This window comes from Strigops habroptila, chromosome 3, assembly GCF_004027225.2.
Source record: "Strigops habroptila isolate Jane chromosome 3, bStrHab1.2.pri, whole genome shotgun sequence".
In the NCBI taxonomy this organism is placed as follows: domain Eukaryota; kingdom Metazoa; phylum Chordata; class Aves; order Psittaciformes; family Psittacidae; genus Strigops; species Strigops habroptila.
This window is the reverse complement of record NC_044279.2, coordinates 36,398,027-36,421,549: the sequence shown is the minus strand read 5'-3', so window position 1 is coordinate 36,421,549 and position 23,523 is coordinate 36,398,027. Positions and strand designations below refer to the sequence as shown.

At 44.1% G+C, this 23,523-nt stretch overlaps 1 protein-coding gene across 1 annotated transcript in view; it reads right to left on the bottom strand.

The window, feature by feature from the left end:
• HMGA2 (high mobility group AT-hook 2) overlaps nucleotides 1-23,523 on the bottom strand; it is a 121,607-nt gene that overhangs the window by 22,093 nt on the left and 75,991 nt on the right. The window contains exon 4 of the mRNA XM_030480221.1: nucleotides 2,184-2,216. Coding sequence (XP_030336081.1) covers nucleotides 2,184-2,216 — 33 coding nt within the window. The remainder of the gene's footprint in view (nucleotides 1-2,183; nucleotides 2,217-23,523) is intronic.

The window sequence follows — 23,523 nt, the reverse complement described above, 5'->3', positions numbered from 1 at the left end:
TGGCCTATTAAAACCAGAAAGGGTTAAAGATAAGTCAATGATTTCACTGAACATCCCTCAGGCCAAGGATTAAAAAAAAAAGCAATGTTCTCTGAGCGAAGACATGGCACACAAACAATTTAAAAAGAGTGTAATTTCACTAGTTGTGTTGTGATGACTGGGGATTTCTAAAAAGCCCTCTCTCTCCTGTCATGAATTCTTCTGTGCCTCCTCATTTTCTATACAAACATTTCCATTACTAATGGGAATGTCAAAGGGCCTCCTTTTCGCTCTCTTTCTCTGACCACAGAGATGCTGCCGAGGCTCCGTGCAGCAGCGGCTGCATCCGTCTGGCTGAAACACCCTACAGCATCCCCAATGGAATCACTGCTTCAGGAAAGAAGGGACAGGAAAATCCACACAGGGAACCCTGGTGCTTTAGTTTAAACGCCTACATCATTTCACCATCAATTAAATCTGTCATTACTTTGTCCTGCTACCAAAAGATGGAGTCCCAGGTCCCCTCTTTGTCCTCCCACGCCCCAGCCCAGCCTCAGTCCCAGACATTTCTTCCTCTCTTGCACTAGGGCTAGCACTTGATTACTGTTCAAACAAAACACATGCAGGAGTAAGTGCCCGTGGAGACTGGAGACCTCACAGCACCACACATGCCATTGGCAGCAATGGCTTCTGCCTGGCTAAGCTGCAGGCAGAGCAACTAGCTCTAGACCCCTTCATCCTGCTGACCTAAGCAGGGATGAGCTCTGCTACGTACCAGAGGAAACTGCAACACGAACCGCTCCCCGGGAGTGTTTGCCTCCCAGATTTGGCCTCCTTTGCACAGCAGGGTTTAAGCCTCCCTGTATCTCAGATGTCACAGAGGAGATGACTGGCCTTGTGCCCACTGGCAGATTTACTACCATGTTGTAGTAGGAATAGCCTGATAGTGGCTGTAACAGTTGAAGGATGTAAATGAGACCAGGGAGAGGAAATATCTTTTATTAGAACAACTTGGTGTATTTTGAATTGTGTGGTGTAGTCAGAAGGTTATAGACGGTAAGTCCTTGGGGACTGATGTTGTGTTTCTTGCATAAGCTGGCCTAATGCAAGACATTACCTCTCCTTGCAAAACTTACCTCACTTGAAAATACTACTACATTTATTCTGTATGTTATCTCTGCCATCTGGAGACATTAACATTATTGCCAGTGCCATGGATTCACCATTGCTGCAACTGTATTGATTTCTTTTGTAGAAACCTGATTCCTGCACATGCTTTGGAGAGCTACGCCATATCACCCCTTCAACTCACAGCTAGGATGTTTTCTGTTTCTTATGTAACAGCTCCTAATTCAGATTACAGTTATTATTACACAATAATGTACACTGTACAATAATGTATTGAAACCATACGGCAGAAAAACAGAAGTATTATTCCCTTCTGAAAGCAGACCTCTTTCCAAAACAGCAACGGACCCTTTATGCTCTTGACTGAGCATGGAAGTAAAGCAGCACAGCCCATGGACTCTGCTGAGCAGTGACGGACCTGCTCCCATGCCCCCAGTCTTTTCTCTGCTGGTGCATATATAATAAAGTGGCATAATTAGATTTTGGGGTTTTTTTAACACAGGGCAGGCTGTGGAAAGAAAATGGAGGCAACTGTAAATGCAGTGTTTGACCAGTTTCATAATGCCTTGTGGCTTGCACTTTGTCCAAGGGTGTTAAAGAGGAATAATACAATCCAACAGAAAAAGTTCAAATGTGTCGGTCTTTATGATGGATCCAGTCTAGTACCAAGTTCAGCCAATTTTATTGTGTGGATTTAGAGACTCCTTTAAACCAGTGGGGAGAAGGTTTTTATACCTGTGTCTCCTCCTTGCTGGAAGCAATCCCCAGTTAACCCATGTTCAGGACATGCAGAGATAGCTATCACATGCTGTGCATGTGTGTGCCTGCACTACCACGGCAAGATGGCCTCTTCAGGAAGAGCACCAAGCAAGCACTGTCTACTGCTGCCTCCTCTCCTTCCCAAGGGCCACTGCATGAATTGCTCTGGTGGCTGTGCCTAGCAAGCCAACAGCTGTCCCCCAGCTCAAACGACTGATGTATTTCCCTTCATTCTTTACAGTAAAGGAGACCTGTTTAAATACGGAGGAATTATTTCATTTAGATTAGTCTAAAGAATTTAAATTAGCTCTTCTTACCTGAGCAGGCTTCTTTTGAACCACTTGTTGAGGCTGAAAAGTAAAACAAAAGCACAGTGAGAAACTCATTGAGGTCACTTGACCATGATTTCACAGATGGTGGGAAAAACGTTTTCAGCAATAGAAATAAAACACAGGCAAAGCCCACATGCAAAAATGGAGTGATGAACATACCCAGCTCTCACATCCAGCCTCTCCTACACCTATCTATGACCTTGCTCTGAAGTAGTTCAGATTACTGTTGATTCAGAGCAGTATGTTAAGTTTGTATAATTAAAACCAAGGTGAAATCTAATTTAGCATGTTACATCTTTCAGCTCTTCTATGATACTGCTAGAGTTACTTTGCTGCACTACTTATCAGACCATGAGAGTGGCCTAATTTTGTAACTAGACTTTGTTGTCTCCACTGATACTGTTCACTCTCTTACCACACTTTCAGCTATGAGTGGAGTGTCCCACTGTGGTGAAGCCCTTCCCTTGGCCATAAGCAGGAGCACAGCTTGGGCAGAGAGATGAGGGACACATAATCCCATTTGCGAGCCAGGGCTTCCCACCTGATAAAAGCCATCCCTGCCAAAGCCAAGAGGCTGGGGCAGCCAGTGGCCTCAGTCCTCAAAAGTTCTAGTTTGTGATCTCTAGGTGCACAAAGGTGATGTTGCGCTGACCCTCACGAGCCTGTTGACGTGTTTTTAGGAATGCCCATCATTGGGCAGGTTGACTGTGTGCGCAGGGAGAGCTGGAGGCTGTGTCCACCTGCCTGTACAGGACGTGGTGGTACAGCCAAGGGCTCCTCAGCAAGTCTCCCTTCTGGCTGCTCCCACCTGGAGATGGGAAATGCGGTCCCCACATGAGTCAGAAGACCCACCAAGGTGCCAGTGTGCTTCAGCCCCACCCTGGGGAAGGAAGAGGAGTACCAAATAAGGAACCAATACAGGCACATTTAAAATACACCACCACCACCCAGATGATATGACAACCCTTGTGGGTGCTAGGAGCAGCACGGAACAGTAAGACCACAGATAAAGGATGAAATCCTGACACCAAGAGCACAAAAGGGCTTTTCTTACTTCAGTGGGGCAAAGCTGCAGCCTCCCTCCCCTCCCCCTGACTTTCTGTTTTCAAAGTATATGAATTGCACTCAATGATTTTTTTCCTGCCCTTCCTTCCTGCCTGTTCCTAATCCTAGCCGTGATTTTAGTGCCTCGCCTGGGCAGAAGCCAACATGCTGTCCCTCTGCATGGCCAAAAACCTAATTTTCATGACAGTGTAGTAGGAAATAACTGGAATATTTCCGAATAAGCAGTTTAGTGTAACTGGCCTTTTGGAGCAATATTTCAGTGGGAAGGATCAATGAAAATGTAAATTAAATGTAACTGATTCAATTCAGACTGCCCACCACAAGTGTCCCATTTTAACAAGAGATGCTTTGTTTATTTTCAGTCTTTTGCTAATTCAGTGGAATCCTATGGCTGTTATATTTTTGTGCCTGTGCCCCAGGCTCCAAGTTCTGCTCTCAAATAAATATGAGAAAAAAACCCCTATGTGATGACTGGTCTTTAAACTTTGGGATGGAGGCTTTTCTTTTCCATTAAATTCCCTTGAAATGGAGAAGCTATTACCAAGGCACACATTTTACTGATGCCTTCTCCAGGTGGACTGCAAGCCCTGAACTCATTAATGGACATGTGCTGCCCTTGAACAAAGGAATTATTTGTTTCAAAGAAATCCCTTGTAATTACAGAACTCATTGAGCTCTTCAGTAATCTGCCACTGGTGCTTTTCTACTTTATTTTCTTTTTTTGCCTGCTGATTACACCTGTACACATGTTTACTCTCAAACCACATGAAATCCACAGACATTCTTAGAGGCTGACTGTTTTTTCCTGCTCAGAAATCCCCATATATTTTTGGCCGTGCACTCTGCATTCATGTGACTCTCACACACTGTAGCTCAATGAAATCTTCTGAAAGAGCTGCCAACTCACCAAATTTTCCATGAATTAGGTCCTGACACTTCAATGAGAGGAAAGACAATGTCTGAAACAAGGCCAGCTCTGGCTTTATGCCTAGTATGTGTCACAGTAATTCTACCAGCTGCCCTTCTACACAGCACTTCATACTTTTCAGACCACCAAAAAGCCCCTTGAATACTTTCAGTGATAGCTGGGGCTCGAGTTGCCAGCATGTTTTCCCAGCCTCTGGCACCCAGTGGCTCTGGACTGGACCTAGAAAGTTTTGTGTGTGTGTTTGTTTTGTTTTGTTTTTATTTTTATGAATGGCTTTCGCAGGAGACTCTGACTCCAGCACAATCCTATCCAGCCATTCATAAAAAGCAGAGGGAAAATATTGTACTTTGCCCAGTTGGAAACTGTCTTTGATACTGACCAAGGCTTTCAAGAATCTTAGTCATTCGAGACCTTTGCTATCGTAGTGCTTCACGTTGAGCACTCCCTGGCAGCGCTTGCTGACTGTCGGATAGCTTTCCACTGGATTTGGGATCTGGAGTTCAGTGTATGTTATGCTTTCTTCCTTAAATGGAAGCAGCATCGCTATGAAAGCTGGAAAGCAGGGCTCAGCCCCTCAGCTGGTATGAACGGCGCACCCCACAGACATGCCGGGAGCAGCGCCCACCCGTGTCACGCTGAGGGCTCCAGCTTGTGGCTGCTGAACCCACTACAAGTGCTGGTTTTCAGGGACATTGCATTTCCTGCTGCAGGCTGGGAAAGCTGTCTGGATGAATGCAGGCTGGACAAATCCAGCCAGGTCCAGTCCTGCGAGGACTGCAGTGTTCTCTCACCTAGATCACCCCAGACCAGAAGAACTGAAGTGTATGGGGATTATGAGAAATTTCCGAAGCACCCCCTTTCATTTATTTAACTGTTGTGGATGTGATGCCTTTGGAAACTTTTTGATACGGTATAGATACAAACGCTAAGCTTTGTGTTCACTGAGTTAAGAGATCATTTCAGAGCTTCGAAGGAGACACCTCTGATTCAAAAGAGTGTTGCAACTGCATGTTCAACTAGCTGGAAAGAAAGAGAATCTGTCTTGGTCATGGAAAAGACTGGAACCATAAAAAAGCCAATGACAAGAGATTTTAAAGAGGTGCTTGGGAGCAAAATAAAGCTGTACACAAGACATGAGAGTCCTGAACTATTATGTATCCTCTTCAGGAGCCTGCAGAGTAAGATGGCAGACCTTATTCTGCTCTGTCAGAAGCTCTCTCACTTCTGTCAGTGATCATATGTCAGGGGAGCTTTGTGCAACACAGGCCATCCAGAGGGACCCTGACACGCTTGTGAGGTGGGCCAATGCCAACCTTATGAAGTTTAACCAAGCCAAGTGCAAGGTCCTACACCTGGGTTGGGGCAATCCCAGGCACAGCTACAGGTTGGGCGGAGAAGAAATTCAGAGCAGCCTGAGGAGAAGGACTTGGGGGTGTTGGTTGATGAGAAGCTCAACGTGACCCAGCAGTGTGCGCTCGCAGCCCAGAAAGCCAACCGTATCCTGGGCTGCATCAAAAGGAGCGTGACCAGCAGGTTGAAGGAGGTGATCCTTGCCCCTCTGCTCTGCTCTTGTGAGACCTCACTTGGAGTACTGTGTACAGTTCTGGTGTCCTCAACATAAAAAGGACATGGAGCTGTTGGAGCAAGTCCAGAGGAGGGCCATGAGGATGATAAGGGGGCTGGAGCACCTCCCGTATGAAGACAGGCTGCGAAAGTTGGGGCTGTTCAGTCTGGAGAAGAGAAGGCTGTGTGGAGACCTCATAGCAGCCTCCCAGTATCTGAAGGGGGCCTATAAGGATGCTGGGGAGGGACTCTTCCTTAGGGACTGTAGTGGTACGACAAGGGGTAATGGGTTGAAACTTAAACAGGGGAAGTTTAGGTTAGGTATAAGGAAGAAGTTCTTTACCGTGAGGGTGGTGAGGCACTGGAATGGGCTGCCCAAAGAAGTTGTGAATGCTCCATCCCTGGCGGTGTCCAAGGCCAGGTTGGACAGAGCCTTGGGCGACATGGTTTAGTGCGAGGTGTCCCTGCCCATGGCAGGGGGGTTGGAACTAGATGATCTTAATGTCCTTTCCAACCCTAACTATTCTATGATTCTATGATTCTATGACTTTCACATTGTATTTTTATCCTGTTTAAAATCAGCTGTTGTAAACTGAATGTGTATCTGCTGAAATACCACACACTTGAAAGCAAAATTCAGGGTTTTTTTACATTATATCCACGTACAAGTCAATCTTAAGTCACTTTCTTAAATCTGTACGAGACAGAAAGAACAAGTGACAGTGTTGGAAAAACCCTGCGATCATGTCATTTTAATGTCTACCATACAAGAAAAAATCCAAAATACAGCAGGGTTCCTTTTGCCATGTTTAAACTATTAGGCACGTGTGAGCTAAGGCAAAAGATAATGATTTAAAACTTCAGGATAAGATTCCTGACTTTAAGCAGATAAAAAATAAACCACCTAAGGAAGGAAGTACGCAAAGGTTTTGGTGGGTTTATCTTTGCTGTAATTTTTGGATATTCAAAGCCCAACTGTTTATATTCTACAAGACACTTCTTCCACTCCTCCTCTGTCACCACATACTTCATTTTATTTTATTTTCAAATTCTGTTACTTTACTCTTTGTCAATATCTTAGATGCATCCTTATAGCCTACACAGTTACTGGTCAAACAATTTCTTTGCCTTTTATAGGGGAACAAAAGGGCAGCCTCATGTGATGAGTCTATATTCATCATGAGTCTATATTCATCAGTGGTCAAAAGTTGTTTCAAATTAATTTTGTCACACTTCTCATTCACTGGAGTACTTCTTACCCTGTGACTTTTCATAGTGTTATAAAAATAATGAAGAAGGGTAAGTCTATGTCAACTAGTATGAGCAATGCTGGAACACAATTTTAATGATCAGAGATAAAACCTCCGGTGTGAATGCAAATCATTCCCTGACTGCTGTGTCTGAAGCTCCAAGGGCAAGAGGCACACTCACAGCACTCCTAGATTTTGTGTTTGTGTCTTCCTCTTCAAACTGAGTATTATAAAGATGTTTGACTGATGCTTCTTGGCAACAGTGATTCTCTTTTATTCCCTCAGTTTGACACAGACAAGACATTCGCATGGACGTAGCTCTGCTGGTGAGACTAAATGACCATGATGGAAACTAATACCCAGTTAGGATGACATTTATAGTGCTGACAGCTCAGTGTTGTGCAGAAATCATTATAATAATTTTATAGGTCACCCAAACACTTGTAGTTCTAAATTAAAAGATGAGTAAAACCATATTTAGTCCTTTTGTCTACATAGCCTCGAAAAATCAGGAAGTTCATATTATACCAGTTGAAACCAATATAATCCAAAATAAATCATGTCTTCCAAGCAGTTCCATATGACAGTAGAGGAACTACTGTTCTGCCCTACAGCTTTAATTGGTTCGAGTCCAGCCTTTCCCTATCTCTTCCAGTACAGTGATACAATGCAGCCTGCAAAAGAGCCCTCACCTCTCGGCAAAAACTACTTTCAGCTTCATGACCGTCAGCAGGATTGCATGGGATGGTGTGCCTGTCATTCACTCCTCTAGTCCAGGTATGCCCACAGCTTGCTGTAGAAACAATCTTTCTTTCAAGGACATCGCAGAAATGCTTTTTTACCCCATTAAAAGCAAGGGGGAGATGCCCCCTTCATCCAAGCAGGACTGGCTTGTATTTTGGAAGCACAGGTCATGAATTCTCCTGCCTCCATTGCATGTTTGCAGTCAACTGGCAACCGTGGTGTCTGTGTATGCACACTGCTGTGGGTCATTAGGATCTAACAGCAAAACCATCTGGCCCTTAGAGTTCAAAGGAGATTTCACAGTTCTCTGTGCAGTCTCATAAATGAAGCTAATAGTAATCTGTGGAGAATTTTGGCAAAATCTGTGGAACTTTTATTATTTATTTTCTATTCTACTTGGCACTCCTCTGAGTTTTTAATATCAAATACAAAGTCAGGTCATTCAAAAAATATTTATTAGCTTATTAAACTGACCTCCCCTGACTGCTGCTGGAAAACCCTGCAACATCTCAGGAGCTGCACCAATAATTTTAGCTGATGACAAAGTAAATAGTAGTTCTAGTCCACTTGTGGTGGAGAGCAGAGCGCGTGAGAGTTTTCCAAGTACACAAAGTGACTTTTAATAGTTGACTGGCAAGAAAATTTTATATTCTAATTGGCAAATTCAAAACACACTCCTTCAAATTACTCTTTTGGTAGCCTGAAAATTCAGGCACTGGCACATATATTCAGTCAGGTATGTATATACCCAATGGAAGTCAAACAACTGACTTCAGAAGGGTTAGGATTTCATACGTTTTGTTTATTGAAAGCTACCTTCACTACAAAATGTCTGAAGGTTGCTACATTTGCAATGGGTTTATGTTCTGGGACGATAAAAACCGTGAAAAGAATGTATTATTAAAAGTCAAATTCCGTTTTCTTTTATGCTCATATAACCTATTTATTTTTCAGTTGCTTTGATCAAACCTTCCTCACAGACGTAGATTTCCCATCATTAAAGATGTTGTCAAATACAAATTTAATGGTTAGAACAGGAGAGGAAAACCCTTAATTTTTCTTCATCTGCTAGCTGAACTTCATCTGCTAACACAATACCCCATTGAGTTTATTAAGGATATAATCAAAATTCAAAGCACAGTAGCTGCTACTTCAGTGTTCTTGATGTTATTAATTTTTATAATGTTTCAGCCAGTATTGGTTACATTTCCACAGAATATTTAGGGTAGTGCAGCTTATGAAATATCCATTTAATGGGCCTTGTATCAGTGGTTCAATACCATAAGCAAAGTGCAAGTTGGCATACTCAGCTAAAATCGATACAGTTTGGCAGCAGGAGGATCTGTTGTTGCTGACTGCTTTTTAGAGTCACTGCTGCTCTGTTGGGTTCCCCTGTTACTTTATTATCATCCATGATGTATCTGATAAGCTTTCCTGATGTATTTTGCTCAGCTTAAGTTCAGCATCTTTGCATTTTTCTGTTAAAATATCACGAAGCAATTCCTGCCTTTCAGAATAATTCTAGTACACAGTTCAGCATTGAGGTTTTCTTGATATGCACCTAAGGAAACATGAGCTGGCTCTTTTGTCTGGCAAATGTCATATGTATCTGCCTATTTATAACTCCATACACAGACAGACTATTGAGAAAGCCAAATAGGACGTTGCAGTTATTCTTAGTTATAGTGTAGAGGAAAAAAAAAACAAACCTACATTTTAGTAGGCAGAAATAAAATATAAGTTATTTGCAAAGAATCCAAGCTCTCATGATTCAGGGATATAAACGGATCAGAAGCCACTTAGCTTTATACCTTGCAGATTTCTCCAGACAAATAACTGTTGTGCAACTGTTTATCTCCAGACTGTCTTGCCTGTTTGGATACAGCAACCCCTGTGTTCACCATGCATTTCTCTTGGCCCATGTGGAAATGATTTTTGGTCACCACTAAACAGGCTTGATTTGAATTGATGACCTGGAGGTGAAAAGCACCATATTGCATTACCATCCGGTTCCAACTTTTGTTTTAAAAAGTCTTCCCTCTCTTCTTGCTCAGTCACCTCCTGCCATACGAACTGAAAGAACAGGGGCAGTTCCTGCGTCAGAGGCTGTTCCTGGTGGTGCTGCTGAGGGTGGCTGCGTGGAGCTGATCAGAGCTGCAGGACTGTCATCAGTGGATTCATCTGTAGACCTGACTGCCAGGAGCTCCTGAATCCCCCTGAAATTTGGCCTGGCCTCCAGTGAAGTAACAGAGTAAACAGGGCAGTAAAATCTGCCGCAAAATCTGCTACTGTTTGGAAAGTGAAGGCTGAACTTCAGTGATTTTGCTCAAAATATAACTGTTGTCAGGTAACATTTCTCTTTCTGGCCTTCTACATTCATTCTCCTCCACATCTCAAGGTCACAAAGATCTCATACTTAACTCATTCACTGATAGCGTCCTTGTGTCATTTTGAGACTGGAAAACATGCACAGCCCATTTTCAGCAATATAGGCTTAGATACAAGCAGTCAAATTCATTTTCAGGCCTATGAAAGGTTTTGCCAATAACAGGTCCAAGCCTATAGGCCACTGAAGTGGCAGTGATGGAAAACAAGGGGCAAACTGCTCCACTGGGCAGCCCTGGGACCACATCAATGTCCCAGCAGTGTCAGGTGGCCACTCTGCCTCCTGCCCCACATCTTCACCTCCGTGATGCTGCAATGGCCAGCAGCCCGGAGCTGCACTTCTTAAGTGCACTTTCCTTCACTTATTGAAGGAAAATACCGGTGAAAATACAATACACCCTTCCCTCAGCCCTTGGGCATCTTCACGACTCTTCAAAGGTAGCCATTCAAGCTGCCTTGAAGGTAGCAATTCAAGCTAAGAAGTCTCAGTGTCCTCCCTTGGGTATTTCCCTGTGGCAGCCTATGGCATTATTTCTTCAGTTTAGCTGCATGCTAAAAGTGCTGCTGCCTCCAGAGATTGTGCTTCATGTTTTAGCAAGGCACACCTCAACCAGAGAAGAAGAGCATCAGAGCAGGCACTATGTAAAGGCAGGTGCAAGAGAACATGATCTGCCTAGAAAACCTGCAGACTTCACCTACAGGAAAAAACAATCCAGTCCAGGTCCACAGCTTGGCCTGCACCCATACCGCCTTTCTTGCTCCTGTACAATGCTGTCTCTTCCACACCGCCCACAGGGAAGAGCGTGTGGGCTGTGCTATTTCCTTAGCCACATGTGGGCACCATGTTAGGTGGCAGGGGACAAGACTGTGTGAAGGAGAGAAGGCTCGCAACTGCACAGGACAGATGACTGCAGGGCAGTGCTTCAGGCTTCAGGCTTCAGGCTGTGCCCAGGCACTATTCGGCTCGCTGAGCACAGACACAACTTTAGATCCTGTTAGGAAGAGCTATCTGTCCCCTCATTTACACAAATTAGGGTAAGGATACAAGGGATCTAAGCAGCCTCTTTTGCACAGCATTTCTTCTCTTTCAGAGATGTAAAGCATCTTGTACCAAGCTTTGCGGTCATTCCCAGGCCCAGCCCGAAACTACTGCAAGAGCTTCCTTTTCCCATACAGCCCATTGCCTCCGTGACCTCCCATTGCCCTGTAACTGCTGGGCAGGGGTTTCCTCCAAAGAAAAGGCACACAGTGCAAGGCAGGCCAATCGACTGTGCCTGGCTGATTTTCTGCAGCTGAGGATCTGGCCTCAGGCACTTCTCTTGAACTTCTTTGTCTGAGCAGATCCATTGGTAGCCACATGGTTTTTGTACGTCTGGGATATACAGATGTCTGATAGCTGCCTGTCTATCGAACAGATTTGATAGTTATTAGTGCCTCCAGGACGCTGATGCTGCTAAAATTGTCTGTCAGAGTCTGACCAGAGCCTGCCGACATCCTGGCACAGTTTCATAAAGAAGTCAGTGTCCAAAATAGAAATACACTTTCCATGTGCTTGAAACATACCAGGGGCTTGGTGGCGAGTTGTTGTAATTAATCCACTTCCTGGCTTGATGTATTTTGGGATCATTCTGGTGTGCGGTATGTTAAATACTGAACTCAGTTCATACTGGTACTTTTTAAATGGAAATTACATTCATTATGTCCAAAGGCATGACTTGCAGGCACTCCTTGCAAAGCAGGAAAAAACTCCACTGCATTGCATTTCTGGTGTGCTTTTACCATTCATTCATTACTAGCAATTTCATCATTGTGAAATCCACATGATACAGCAACACATTTTAAAAGATGGTAGCAAAACAATTTTCTATCTAGCAAGAACTCATTCAATAGAAGATCGCAAAGTCGAAGTCTACAGTATCCTACTGTCAGCCTCTCAACAGCAGCAGAAATACGAATAGTGTCTCTGTATACATGCTTCTCTTGCTCTGAAAGAGAGAGAAAGAAGGGGGGAGAGAGGGAGGGAGAAAGAGATTCTGCTCTTGATAATCCTGGTGTAATTTTGGAGTTGTTCTATTCACATCCCTGGACAGACCCTAAATTTAGCCCAGTCTCGGAGAGATTTGACTGTAATTGTTACAGGACAATTACCTGACTGTCAAGCTACATTTATTTAATAGCCTTTTGGAAGCTACATCTGACCTGAAGATCCTATTTGTTACTTGGACCTAACAATGTGAACATCAAAGGTATGTGTGTTAGGTATGCACGCAAACCCCCTGCAGCTTTTTTCATAATAGTACTGAAACCTGATAGCACATCAAGAACGCAGCGCCTGGAGCACCCTACTACAGCCCTGCTCCCTAGTACAGTTTAGCGTGGTTTCCTCACTCACAGAGCTCCATCCGCAACTTGGAAAGTGGCTTGCCTTTAAATGTTACAGTTGCTAGGGAGGGCTTGTGAACATTCTACCAAACCCAGGTCATTGCAGAAAATAGGACTGCTCAATATTTACTCTCACTTCCTGGTAACTCTTCCATATTTTGTTGTTTCTGTTGCTTAAGTGATAAAACCTGATTTTTCATGCCACAAAAACCAAAGCTAAATCCTGTTCTTGGCTAAATTCTGCCCTTGGTTCAATCCAGTTGCAGAGTCTCTCCAAAGAGGTAAATGCTTCCACCTCCTACCTAGTCACATTTTATTGTGCTTGGAACCTATGTGGTTTGGGTTGTGCCAAAAATATGCTGGTTGGTAGCATCTGTGGCTAGGTGGTCCTGGCAGCAGAGGTGAAAGCATCTTGCTGGATGAAGAAGGATAGCTGGCCTCCAAACTCTGCTGCAGTTGGCACAGAGAGACATACCTTTTCTGGGAATTAGGTACACTGGGTAGACAGAAGCTTGATTTGCAGCTAGCTGAACATAAACCACGTCTGTGAGGTCAGGTATTATATTAGCACCAGACTACTTAAAGGCAGCTGCAAGATCATTTTAGCATTGGCAGCAATGTGGCCAAGGACACCCTCGTACTCTAGATATTAACAGGTATGGGAGCTACTGATGGTGCGGAGCAAGGTCTTTCTGCTGGTACTCACCAGGCCACTAAATATCCCCATGTTCCATGCCTGTGACTGCCCAGCCCAGCCCCAAGCAAGGCTTTATCTTGAGAAGGGAGCCAGGGAGCACAAGGGTGTGCCTTGAGGCAAGCCCCAAGGACACCTGAGGTTTCTGCAAGCCCATTGCTCTCCCAGGCAAACCCCACAGCCAGCGAGGAGGCCACCGGCGAAGGAAGAATAGCATTTGGAGGAGGGGTAAGGAAACAACAGCATGGCTTGGGACAGTGTGTGTGCACCTAGGAGCTTCTGGAAATCTTTGGTTGGTAGGGAACAGTCCTGGGAAGTTTTGGTTAGATTGCATAGTGGGAAAGATCCAAAGGGATGCGATGGAGGAATGAGAGTGGCAAGGAGAGATGGTGGGGAAGAGAGGGACCAAATGCACACCGCCTTCCCTGCTTGCACACAAATGGGAGCGAGGTCTCTGCACTGCCCATTATGTGCAAGGAATTGAAAGGAAACACAAATAAATACCTTATTCATATTTCTCTTTGTCCACCAATGCACACGAGATGGATGTATTGTTGTCGTATTTGTGGCTTCTTCTATGCTTCTTAGTGTGCATTACTGACATATTTTTGGGGGTTTGTGGTGTTTTATAGAGAGTAATTGCAAAGTTTGGTTAGAAAGACTGTTTTCAGGTACCAGTGGGTTTTTAGATTTTAGGTTCAGATACATTTTGTAGGCTTTATGGGAATGCTTCATTTCCTCAGATCACAAAAACGGAAGAGAGAAATAGGAAGGCCCTGGGACTGTACTGCCTCAGGAGAAGAGGATTACACTCCTACCCGGAAGCAGAGAAACAAGCTGGCGTTCAAGGCTGATGACAGCAGGATCCGCAGGAACACGTGCTCATCCTGAAGAGCGCAAACAATTTTTCAGCATGGCAATCTCTGCATAAGCAGGTCTGCTTCAGCTTTGTGGTTAGATGGCGCTGGCAGCAGTACAGCCAGGACATTCACTGTTGTTATACAAGCCCTTCAAAAGGGTGGGGGACAGTGATGGGATAAGGAGTTGCCCATGCCTCTTTGCTTCTCATCACCTCCCAGGAATGTCTGCCTTTGGGGATAATTAGATGCATTTATGTTAATAAATGTGGCCTTTTCAGCCTTATTTTTTCACTTTAATTCTTGTCTGCCCTTGCTGGCACGTGCCCGTAGCAATTTGTGGTTATTCTGCTCATTCAACAACATATAATTGTCCTTTATGACTGAATATAGATTATTTTTTCTTTATACTTAAGCAAATGCAGAGCTCATGAAAGTGATATAGTCTAGCTCCATTTTGCTTAGCAAATACTCGGTTTTCTTTCTTTTCTTCTTTCTCTCAGTCAAAAAGACAGTATTTTGCTAACTGCACACTGGTTTGCCAGCCCCGAACTGATGACTTAATGAGTCTTCCAGATGCATCATCACAGTTCCAGAAAGCCAGGATTTCTGTGAGATGTCCACATCAGGATATTGTCGATAAACATTCTTTATCTCAGAGGGTATCCCTCAATGTCACATAAGCTCCATATAGCTCCCTGCTGAACTCTGTAGCAATCTCCTCCCTCCCCGTACTCCTAAGTGTGATGAGGCCCAATCTTTTGGGCTGGGGTTGGTTGAACAGCCCCTTACGGGGTACTCAAGATCTCGATGCTCAGCACTAACCATGACTTAATACATGATGACACTTCTTTCAAATCCATGCTTATCCCATGACATGACGATCCCTGTGCTTGGACCAACTGATAGACATGAGATCATATGGGTGAAGAGCAGGATTCACACATCCTTGAAGAGAGAGCACAGTGAAAAGAAGGCTGCCACCCTCTGCACAGAGTAAGGGCAAGAAAAGTAGATGCAGGGTAATTTTGCGCTGTTGATAATTCTGGCAGGGAGGATGCAGCCCACGAGCTTTAGTTTAACCAGCCCTGCCCTAGAAAAGTTTGTCCATGTAAAATTTTGAAGCTTCACTTATAGTACCAGCCAGTAAAACCCAGAAGCGTGCTTTCTCCCTGCCTGTCTCAGCCATAATACACTCCAGTCACAGGGCTGTCAATGTCCTGGGAGAGTCTTTAGTATGCAGGAGTTGTGTTCCTGGAAGGGCTTGGTATGCCAGTGAACCATAGAGACATTAAGAGCAAAATGTGTAATGTATTTGCTGAATAGCATCCTGTAAAAACACAGATACAGACAAGGGCATCTAGCTCCTGAAGACTACAGAATGAACTATTCACAATCTGAACCTTCCTACTGTTACGCAGTAGACAAGGGCAAACTTCAAGCAGGAAAACTTGAGAAGTGCGTGGACACCACCACGGTGAACATGTTTATGTATCTCTTCATCAATAGGACTCATGGTGGATTCGTTTTGGTTTTGGTTTTGTTTGTTTGTTGTTTTCCCCCAAGTACATTTTTCTTAACCCTCAGTGAATCTTCAGAAATGGAAATTAACGCATCACCAGACATTCAGTGGAAGACCTGTGATGCTGTGATGGGGCATACCAATACTACCCCTCAGTTCACCACGGACTTTCCCATGAAAAGCTTAAGAATTTGTATTAGATAACTAAAACCAATATTTCCACACATAATATTATCTTTGAATATGCTTTCAATCTCTGAAGGTCCCAAAGTGATATGCATACTTGAAGTGACACGACAACTTTATAAAGGGACCTGTTTCACTCTGCACTGCAATGCAACCATTTCTGGGATGTTTTAACAGCACAAGACAGTGTGCTGGATGGGCAGGAGGTGAAGAATAGCATATCCAATGTACACGGCAGGGAAGAAGGGATGTAATTATCCAAACTGGAATTTGGCGAAGACACTAAGGTCAAAACCCCAACTCTTTTGAAAAATGCCATGGGAATTCTGATGACCACAAGTGGTCAGAGCCTTGTTTTTATCTCTCATCTGAAAAATACCACCTCCAATGACAGTTTTGTGGAGTACCATGCAAAGACATTCATCCTAAGTGAATCAGAAAGAAAAGTGCACCCCAGCACAGCACCTAGGTGTCCTTGGAAGTATTTGTTTTGTTTCTCAGCCTATATAATCTCATAGCACTTGGGACACATACATCCCCTTTCGCAGCACTGGCGTATGAAGAGGACACTGCTTATGTTGGATGTATTTATCAGAAACTCAGATCACAACCCCTCTATTTTCAAAGCAGCAACACTCCTCCCATGATCACATCGTGACTTGACTTCTGTTGTCTAAAATGTGAATCACACTGAGTTTTTCATCTATAAGCAACTACTAACCAAAACAACCAACCTTCCATTTCAGTATTAGCGATCTACTGCATTCTGCTTGATTGAAGGACACAAACACATCACTGCCTTAAAAGTTACAACCGTTTAAAAATCACCATCAAGTAAACAGTAATAACAGAATACATACAGGTTTTAGTCTACTTCAGATGTGAGGTTATACAGCATCACTTCACACTTACTTTACTATGGTAAAAGCAATGAGGACAGGCTAGCAGCCTGTGCATGGATAGTCACTAACACTTATCAAAGCTCAGCCAGAATGCTGTATGTAACTCAGTCATGCATTCAATACCTCACACTAGAAATTATATCCATCTCTGTTCTTATAGACTTGGAGAGAAGAACTTAGTGCTAATGTACTACGGCGTCTTACAACTTAAGAGTGTTAATTTTTTATTAATTCTTAAAATCAAGTTCAGCAACCTGAACAGATTCTGCCTGGCACAAAACATAACTCATTTCTCAGCTCCTGCTGCTTCTAGGGTAATTCTCAGACTCATGTCACCTGAGAGCTGGATCTAATGGCATGCGACTCCAGGCACTCAGATGCCTGTAGCCCTCCAATAGCTCACGAACTGTATCATGCTGGACTGTGTACCACAGCCAGGAGTGGAACCAGGAGGAACTACATCCTCTGCTACTGGAGACAGGAAAAACACCAAGGCTGACATTTCCAGGCTGCCCAGCAAGTGTCCACCCAGCTCCTTCCTCTATTCCTTTCTTCCCATAGCACTGCACAACTCTGGGGCAACAAGTAATGAATACAGCAAGCAAGGCAGAAAGCCTCTGGGCAACAAGATTTTCATATAACATTGGGAGAGGCAGGGAAGTTTACTGTCTCTGCATTAGATGCTGCACAGCTGATCCCCTCACAGGAAGAATGGGTGCTCCAGACATGGAAGACTGACAAAAGGTGAGCTGTGAAGAGGCCCAGAGAGATGAAATGCTTCACCACAGAACATGTCAGTGTCAAAAATATTACTGAATGCAGGTTTCTTGGAACTGGTCTAGACCTCTATCACAGTCCCCATGTTTAAAATATGACTCAAAAGATTATGAGAGTTTTCCACCTGCATTCAAACGCCATCCATAGGAAGGAATCCCTCTCTGGCCATAAATCCTAAACAATCTGTGGCAGACCTTTGCTTGTGACAGACTCCGATGGCCAATCCTAAACAGGAAGTCACATCAGATAATCACATTATCCCATATGGCTTTAGCATCTGTGAATCAAGGGTTGGATACCGACATCACTAGTTTAACAAGGGAGAGCTAGTCTGCCTCATAAGAACTACTGCCAAGACGGTTACTTTTTCACAAGCATTTCCTTACATAGCAGGAACTTGCGTGCATGTGCTGCACAGAAATTAAATGATAAATTATGATCAAGGAAAAATTACAGGAGTTGACACAAACCCCAGTAAGACCAGATGCGCATAATTAGAAATCTCAAATTTGTTTGAACAATCTCACAGAAGTGAACCCAGCTCAAATCCATCGGGTTGGTAGCATGAGTAACTGCATGCAGGAGAGAGCAAGACTGTGGCACTTGAAGGAAATGAATCTTGGAGGTTCTACGGTGTGAGCCAAAGTATTGTATATATAGGTCTTTCAGCTATAAAGTTATATGTAACATACAAATATGCTGCAATGCCTGTTCAGAAGAAAATTAAAATCAGTTATCAGTCTTTGCTTTAGGCAGGAACTGGTTTTGAACACACCTGAAAAAACAGCATTACATACATACGATCACACTAGATGGCTTTCGCTCAGAGGAGACACAAGTGATGCTACATGAAGTGTAAGACATCAAACCTAACGGCTCATATCCTTTTAACAAAATCAGAACCAAAACTGCAAATTCTGCCTGACAGTAAGCAGGCACAGCCTGTCCTATTTTAGAAGCAAAATCTAGTTAGCAGAAACACAAGTACGTTTGCGTCTGATCTCACTGTTACAAGCTTGAGTGAATGTCTGCTTTGCTGGACATACACAAGTACGAGTTAACTTGCCACCCAGCTGATTTTTACTTATTTAATAATACTAATACTATGATTATCCCATATTCATAGAATAACAGACTGGTTTGGATTGGAAGGGACCTTAAAGTCCAACCCCACAGACACCTTCCAATAAACCAGATTGCTCAAAGCCCCATCCAACCCGACCTTGAACACTTCCAGGGATTACTTACTTGTGCCCTTTAAAGCAATTGAATTTAATGTTAAATGTTTTCTCCTATTTCTTTTCTGCCACCGTCTTTTCTGTGAAAAGTTCATTGCTGCATCTTAACCACACACAGTGCCCACAGAATTAGAAAAAAACCCCAGCAACAAATATACAAATATAAGCCTCCTCTTGCTTGTTGCTTTACTCAGTTTACTATCCTCTCATTGTTTTACTTTAGCTGCTGGAGCTTGATACCGTACTCATTTTCCTCAGTCAGTTCATAATATCAATTTCCCTGAAGGTCAGAAACAATACTTCAGGAAATACCACCTGCTATTCAGGGATATCACAGGAAATTTGCATTTCCACTTTGTAAGTGTTATTATTTCGGTCTGACAAGCTACATTTATTTCATTATCCCAAAGTTAGACATCTGAAAGCTAGAAAGAGAGAGAATGGGTGTCCTGGCTGGCCTCCCACTCGCATTTCATGGTCATTAACAATCAAGGGTGAGAAGACAAACAACTTGCTGCTGAAAGATGGTGCGTGCTTCACACGCAGCTCTCTGTCACTTCCACAGGAGTGAGGGAGTGATTCCGCCTATTCACTGGTCTCCTCCTTCAGAGCTGGGCTGCTGCCCGAGTGCATTCTTCCACCTTTTGCAAATAGCACTGAGGAATGAGGTGGTGGATGAAGCCAGAGGATTTATTCCCCTGCAGGAATACAGAAGGCTTGAGTGCAGTTTCTGCAGGGAGTTGGATGTCTTCTTTCTAGCCTTTGATTCGTTGGGTGTGAGAACGCAGCATTTTGGGACCCTCCTTCCCATTTTGGGGAGGAAAGCTGCCCCCAGTTGCAAGCCTTGCAACCTTCACAACAGCTGTAGCAAATCCAAACTTCAGTCTTTCAGCATTTTTTCGCCAGGTGGGCATTCTGAGGTGGCCACCAACACAAACTCCAGCAATTTTATTCCCTTTTTTTATTCAGGAGTTCTCAGCACAGCCATGAGGGGTTGGGCAGGAAGGAGGAGACCTGTTAGAGGGAAGCTGCAATCCTGAACATTTCTGATGCATTTTCTGCAAAACATGGAGCACATTAAGTTTTAGTAGCCTTCTTCCCAGCTCTTCAAACTCAAACTTGTTTTCAGCTGTGTTGTTTTCTCATGAGCTTACAGTGGTGGGGAACATGCATGTCCCACAGTGCAGAACAGAGTACCTGCTTTGAGCAGGTACTGGGAGCAAGCAGCATGGCTGCATGTCACATCCCTTCACGCACATGCCAGGAAGCATACACTGAGTGAAATGTTGGGGGAGAGGGGTATTCCCAACTGCCTATTGCTTCTCCCAGGGATTATGGCCTGCCACCCAGAAACACATCTACTGGTGAGCATGAGGGAAACCAGCCTGAAGGCAGAAATGTGCTTTAAAATGGCTTTATTTGTGGAGGTCTGTCCAAATCCAGCTCTGCGGCTCAGGAGGAAGCACGACTGTGGGAACTTTCTTGCACAGTTTCTTCTTGGCTGACCAAACACATCCCGGAGATTTCACTTCTGGAAGGAATGCCTTGAAGCGTTATTTTTTATGATGAGGGTTTTTCAAGACATATCTCTATTTCAAGCAGCAGCGCTGGAGTCTGCTGAGGGAGGGCAGCGAGCCTTACTGGGTGGATTAAATGAAACTTTCTTTTTTGGCTGGCTGCACAGAAGGGCATGAATGGGGTGGCAGCGGAGGAACGCACTCACTGACAGCTTCCCTGAGTCACGGCCAGGGAGCTGTGTGGCCACTGGCACTGCCAGAGCCAAGGTAGCCTGCTGCCAGGGAGCTCCACGTTATGCAGAGACAGGGGTGATGCCAGCTCCTCCTCCCTGATGCAGAGGCAAGGCTGAAAGCTGCTGCTATGCCAGCAGATCCGAGCTGCAGATGCAGCACTGGCACAAGTAGCTCCAAAAGCTGCCCAAAGTTGAATGGGTTTGCTTCGCTCCTCTCGCCCAAGAAGCGGAAATGTAAAGAAGCATAAAGTCACCATGCCCTTTCCCAGACATGAGGGCTATCGCATATGAGCTGAGAATTTTCCCGCCGTCAGGGCGTCCTGCCCAGGTATTTGGATTTAGCAGTTGGCAGCGATGGCGAGGTCTTGCTGGCAGAAGAGAGCTGCGAGCTGGCACTGGCTCAGAGGCTGTTTGCACAAGGGCTGTCTTTTAAAACTGCAGACTGATAAAACTAATGACTGTGTTGAGAGATGCTCATAAAACACTGAGTCACCCCTTATTCAATTAAGGAAGCCGTCACTGATCTTTCAAGGAGGCCTGAATGGGTTATTCCCTTCTGTGCTGTGCTGAACTCAGAAATATCAATCTGCATGACACTTTGGATGACCTGTGCTGCCAGTCAGAAAGTTCAAAAGGTGAGGAACACCTCTCAACAGGAATAAACAGTGACGCACATTTGGAAATAACCCTTGCAATTACGATTAGCTGTTTGGTACCCTCTCCTGCCTGGAGGTTTTTGTGCTACTAAAAAGCTACCTAGGAGGGATGGCAAGAAATGAGTGTAAACCAGCCCCAGCTGCCTTCGAAGCTGATTTAAAAATCATGAGGAGGAGAAATGCCAACGCTTCATATTTAAAAAAAAAAAAAAAAAAAAAAGTCTAATTTTTAAACATTTATGTTTCTTTTATGACTGTTAAATCAATATTAATACAGAATGTAAACCATTTTACAGCCTCCACACAAGTCTCCCCTGTTGCTCCCTTCTCAAGAAGCCTGTTTTTAGGCAGATGCGTACTATATCAGCCTGAGATTCAGAAATGCTGGCCCTAATAAATAACTCCAGAGTGAGACCTGCTGCCCTTCTTCAGACACACTACCTAATGACTTCTGTGAGAGTTCTGCCTGAGTAAAACTACCAAGTTTTGGCCCATTACCTTCAAATGAACAGAACAGTTTATTTGTGGTTCAAGGTGCTTCCTCCTGTCTGAACTTTCTGTTTCCTAGGCTGAGGCAAAGAGGTACTAAGGGGGTCTTCCCGCAATCCCCCAGGCTGTACGTGCACTCAAAAGGGTTCCCAAATTATCCTTTTGAGTTTTGTGACTTCACTTGGTACCTGCAACCCCTGCCTCCACTGAGCAGAAGCAGTGGGCAGAGATGGGATGTCTTGACAATGAGCTTTGATTGAGTTTTAAAATAATATTTCTCCAACGCTAGCCTCCAAAGACGAAAATCTTTTCTAACATTCTTTAGCCTTTATCACCACTGCTGTGTTTCTAAAAAGCTCTTACAACCTACAGATGAAAACCAGGACAGTGCAGAAAAGCAGGCATAGAAACAATAGCCAACAGCCATGCTTCTTTTATTGATTTCTATGAGTTTGCTGCAAGACCACCGTCCAAAAAGCAGTCAGTAAATACTCGTGAGCAAACCTCACACCAGTCCATTGCACCCTGCTAACATCACACAGCCGCTGCTCCAATGCATTCACTCCCTCACACATTTGAACTTCGTTCATCCATTCACTGGGGAGAAGGTGCTGCAGTTCTCCCTCCCTGCCCCTTGCCAGCCTGTTTCCTTTCCAGAGAGCACCCCAGCTCCGAGGGCTGCAAAGCAGCCTCCTGGCTCCCCTCCTTAGCATCCCCCCGCTGTGGTCCTCGGGAGGGGCCACGAGGAGGAAGTGGTTCTGACATGTTTTACTGATGTTTTAAAGCATATGGTCTGAATGCGCTGAATGCCAATGGAAGATTACTGTCACATGTCCTAACCCACCGCCTGTCTGTTGGCACAGTATCACCTTTCATAAATTGCTGGATACCATTGTCCCATCAGCATTGCTCTAAACACAGGAATTATAGGCAGGACACAAACCCAAACAACCCTTATACGCTTAATAAACTAAATAACTATCAGCCCCTTAAACGTTTCTCCTCTAAAGGAATTTCCTTGTTTTAGATCAAACACTTCCTAATGCTAATTTGTACTTTCCAGTGCCATAACTAACACAAAGGAAAAAAAAAATAGAGCACATTCAAAATCAGCCAGATTTATATTTTTAAATTATAAAATATATGCTCACACCATGCTTTGGGAACTGGCACAATTTCTCAATGAATGCAAACAAAGCAAGATCTGCTTGAATGCATCAGACCCCTTAATGCATTCTTAGCATAGCTTCAGGTCAATGGAGCCAGACCAATTCACACCAGTTCAGCAGTTGGCCAGCAAGGTTCATGTGAGCTGGTATCTCTGTAACTATCTCTTCAGTTCCCTCTGTCTCCAACTTGTGAATGGGTTAATGCTGCGTATCTCTGAACTAGCTGGATACGGTTCAGGTCACACAAAAGCAGGCTGGAAGACACACATGCACCTCTGCCACCTCCCCCTACTCCACACACACTTCCACACACTGATGGAAAGATAACATCAGCTTTTCATAGGAAAACTGATTACTGAGATGCTAGTTCGGCATGGACTACAAAATCTTACATTTGGGGTTTTCCATGAAGACAAAATCTTCTGAAGTGAGCACGTACTTTCAGCTTAAAATTTCATTTTCACCTAAAACCAAATTTTCTGATTAAAGTATTTCAACAGAAATAGTCTTGTCAGTAGCTAATAAAGCTTTATACTCCACTATAACAGCACACCTCTGCGTGCTTCTGCTCCCAAAACCTGTATCCCTCTCAATCCTTACGCATTTCAGCTTTCAATATGGCCTGCAGGTCCACGGATGGAGACTGATTTGGACCCCCAAGTGCCTGCTTTTATCCTCTTATCATCCAGGCAAAGAGGAGCTTAGCTCATATTAAACCATTGGATTTGTCTGCTTGAAGTATACAGGGAAAGAACAATGATGTGTTTG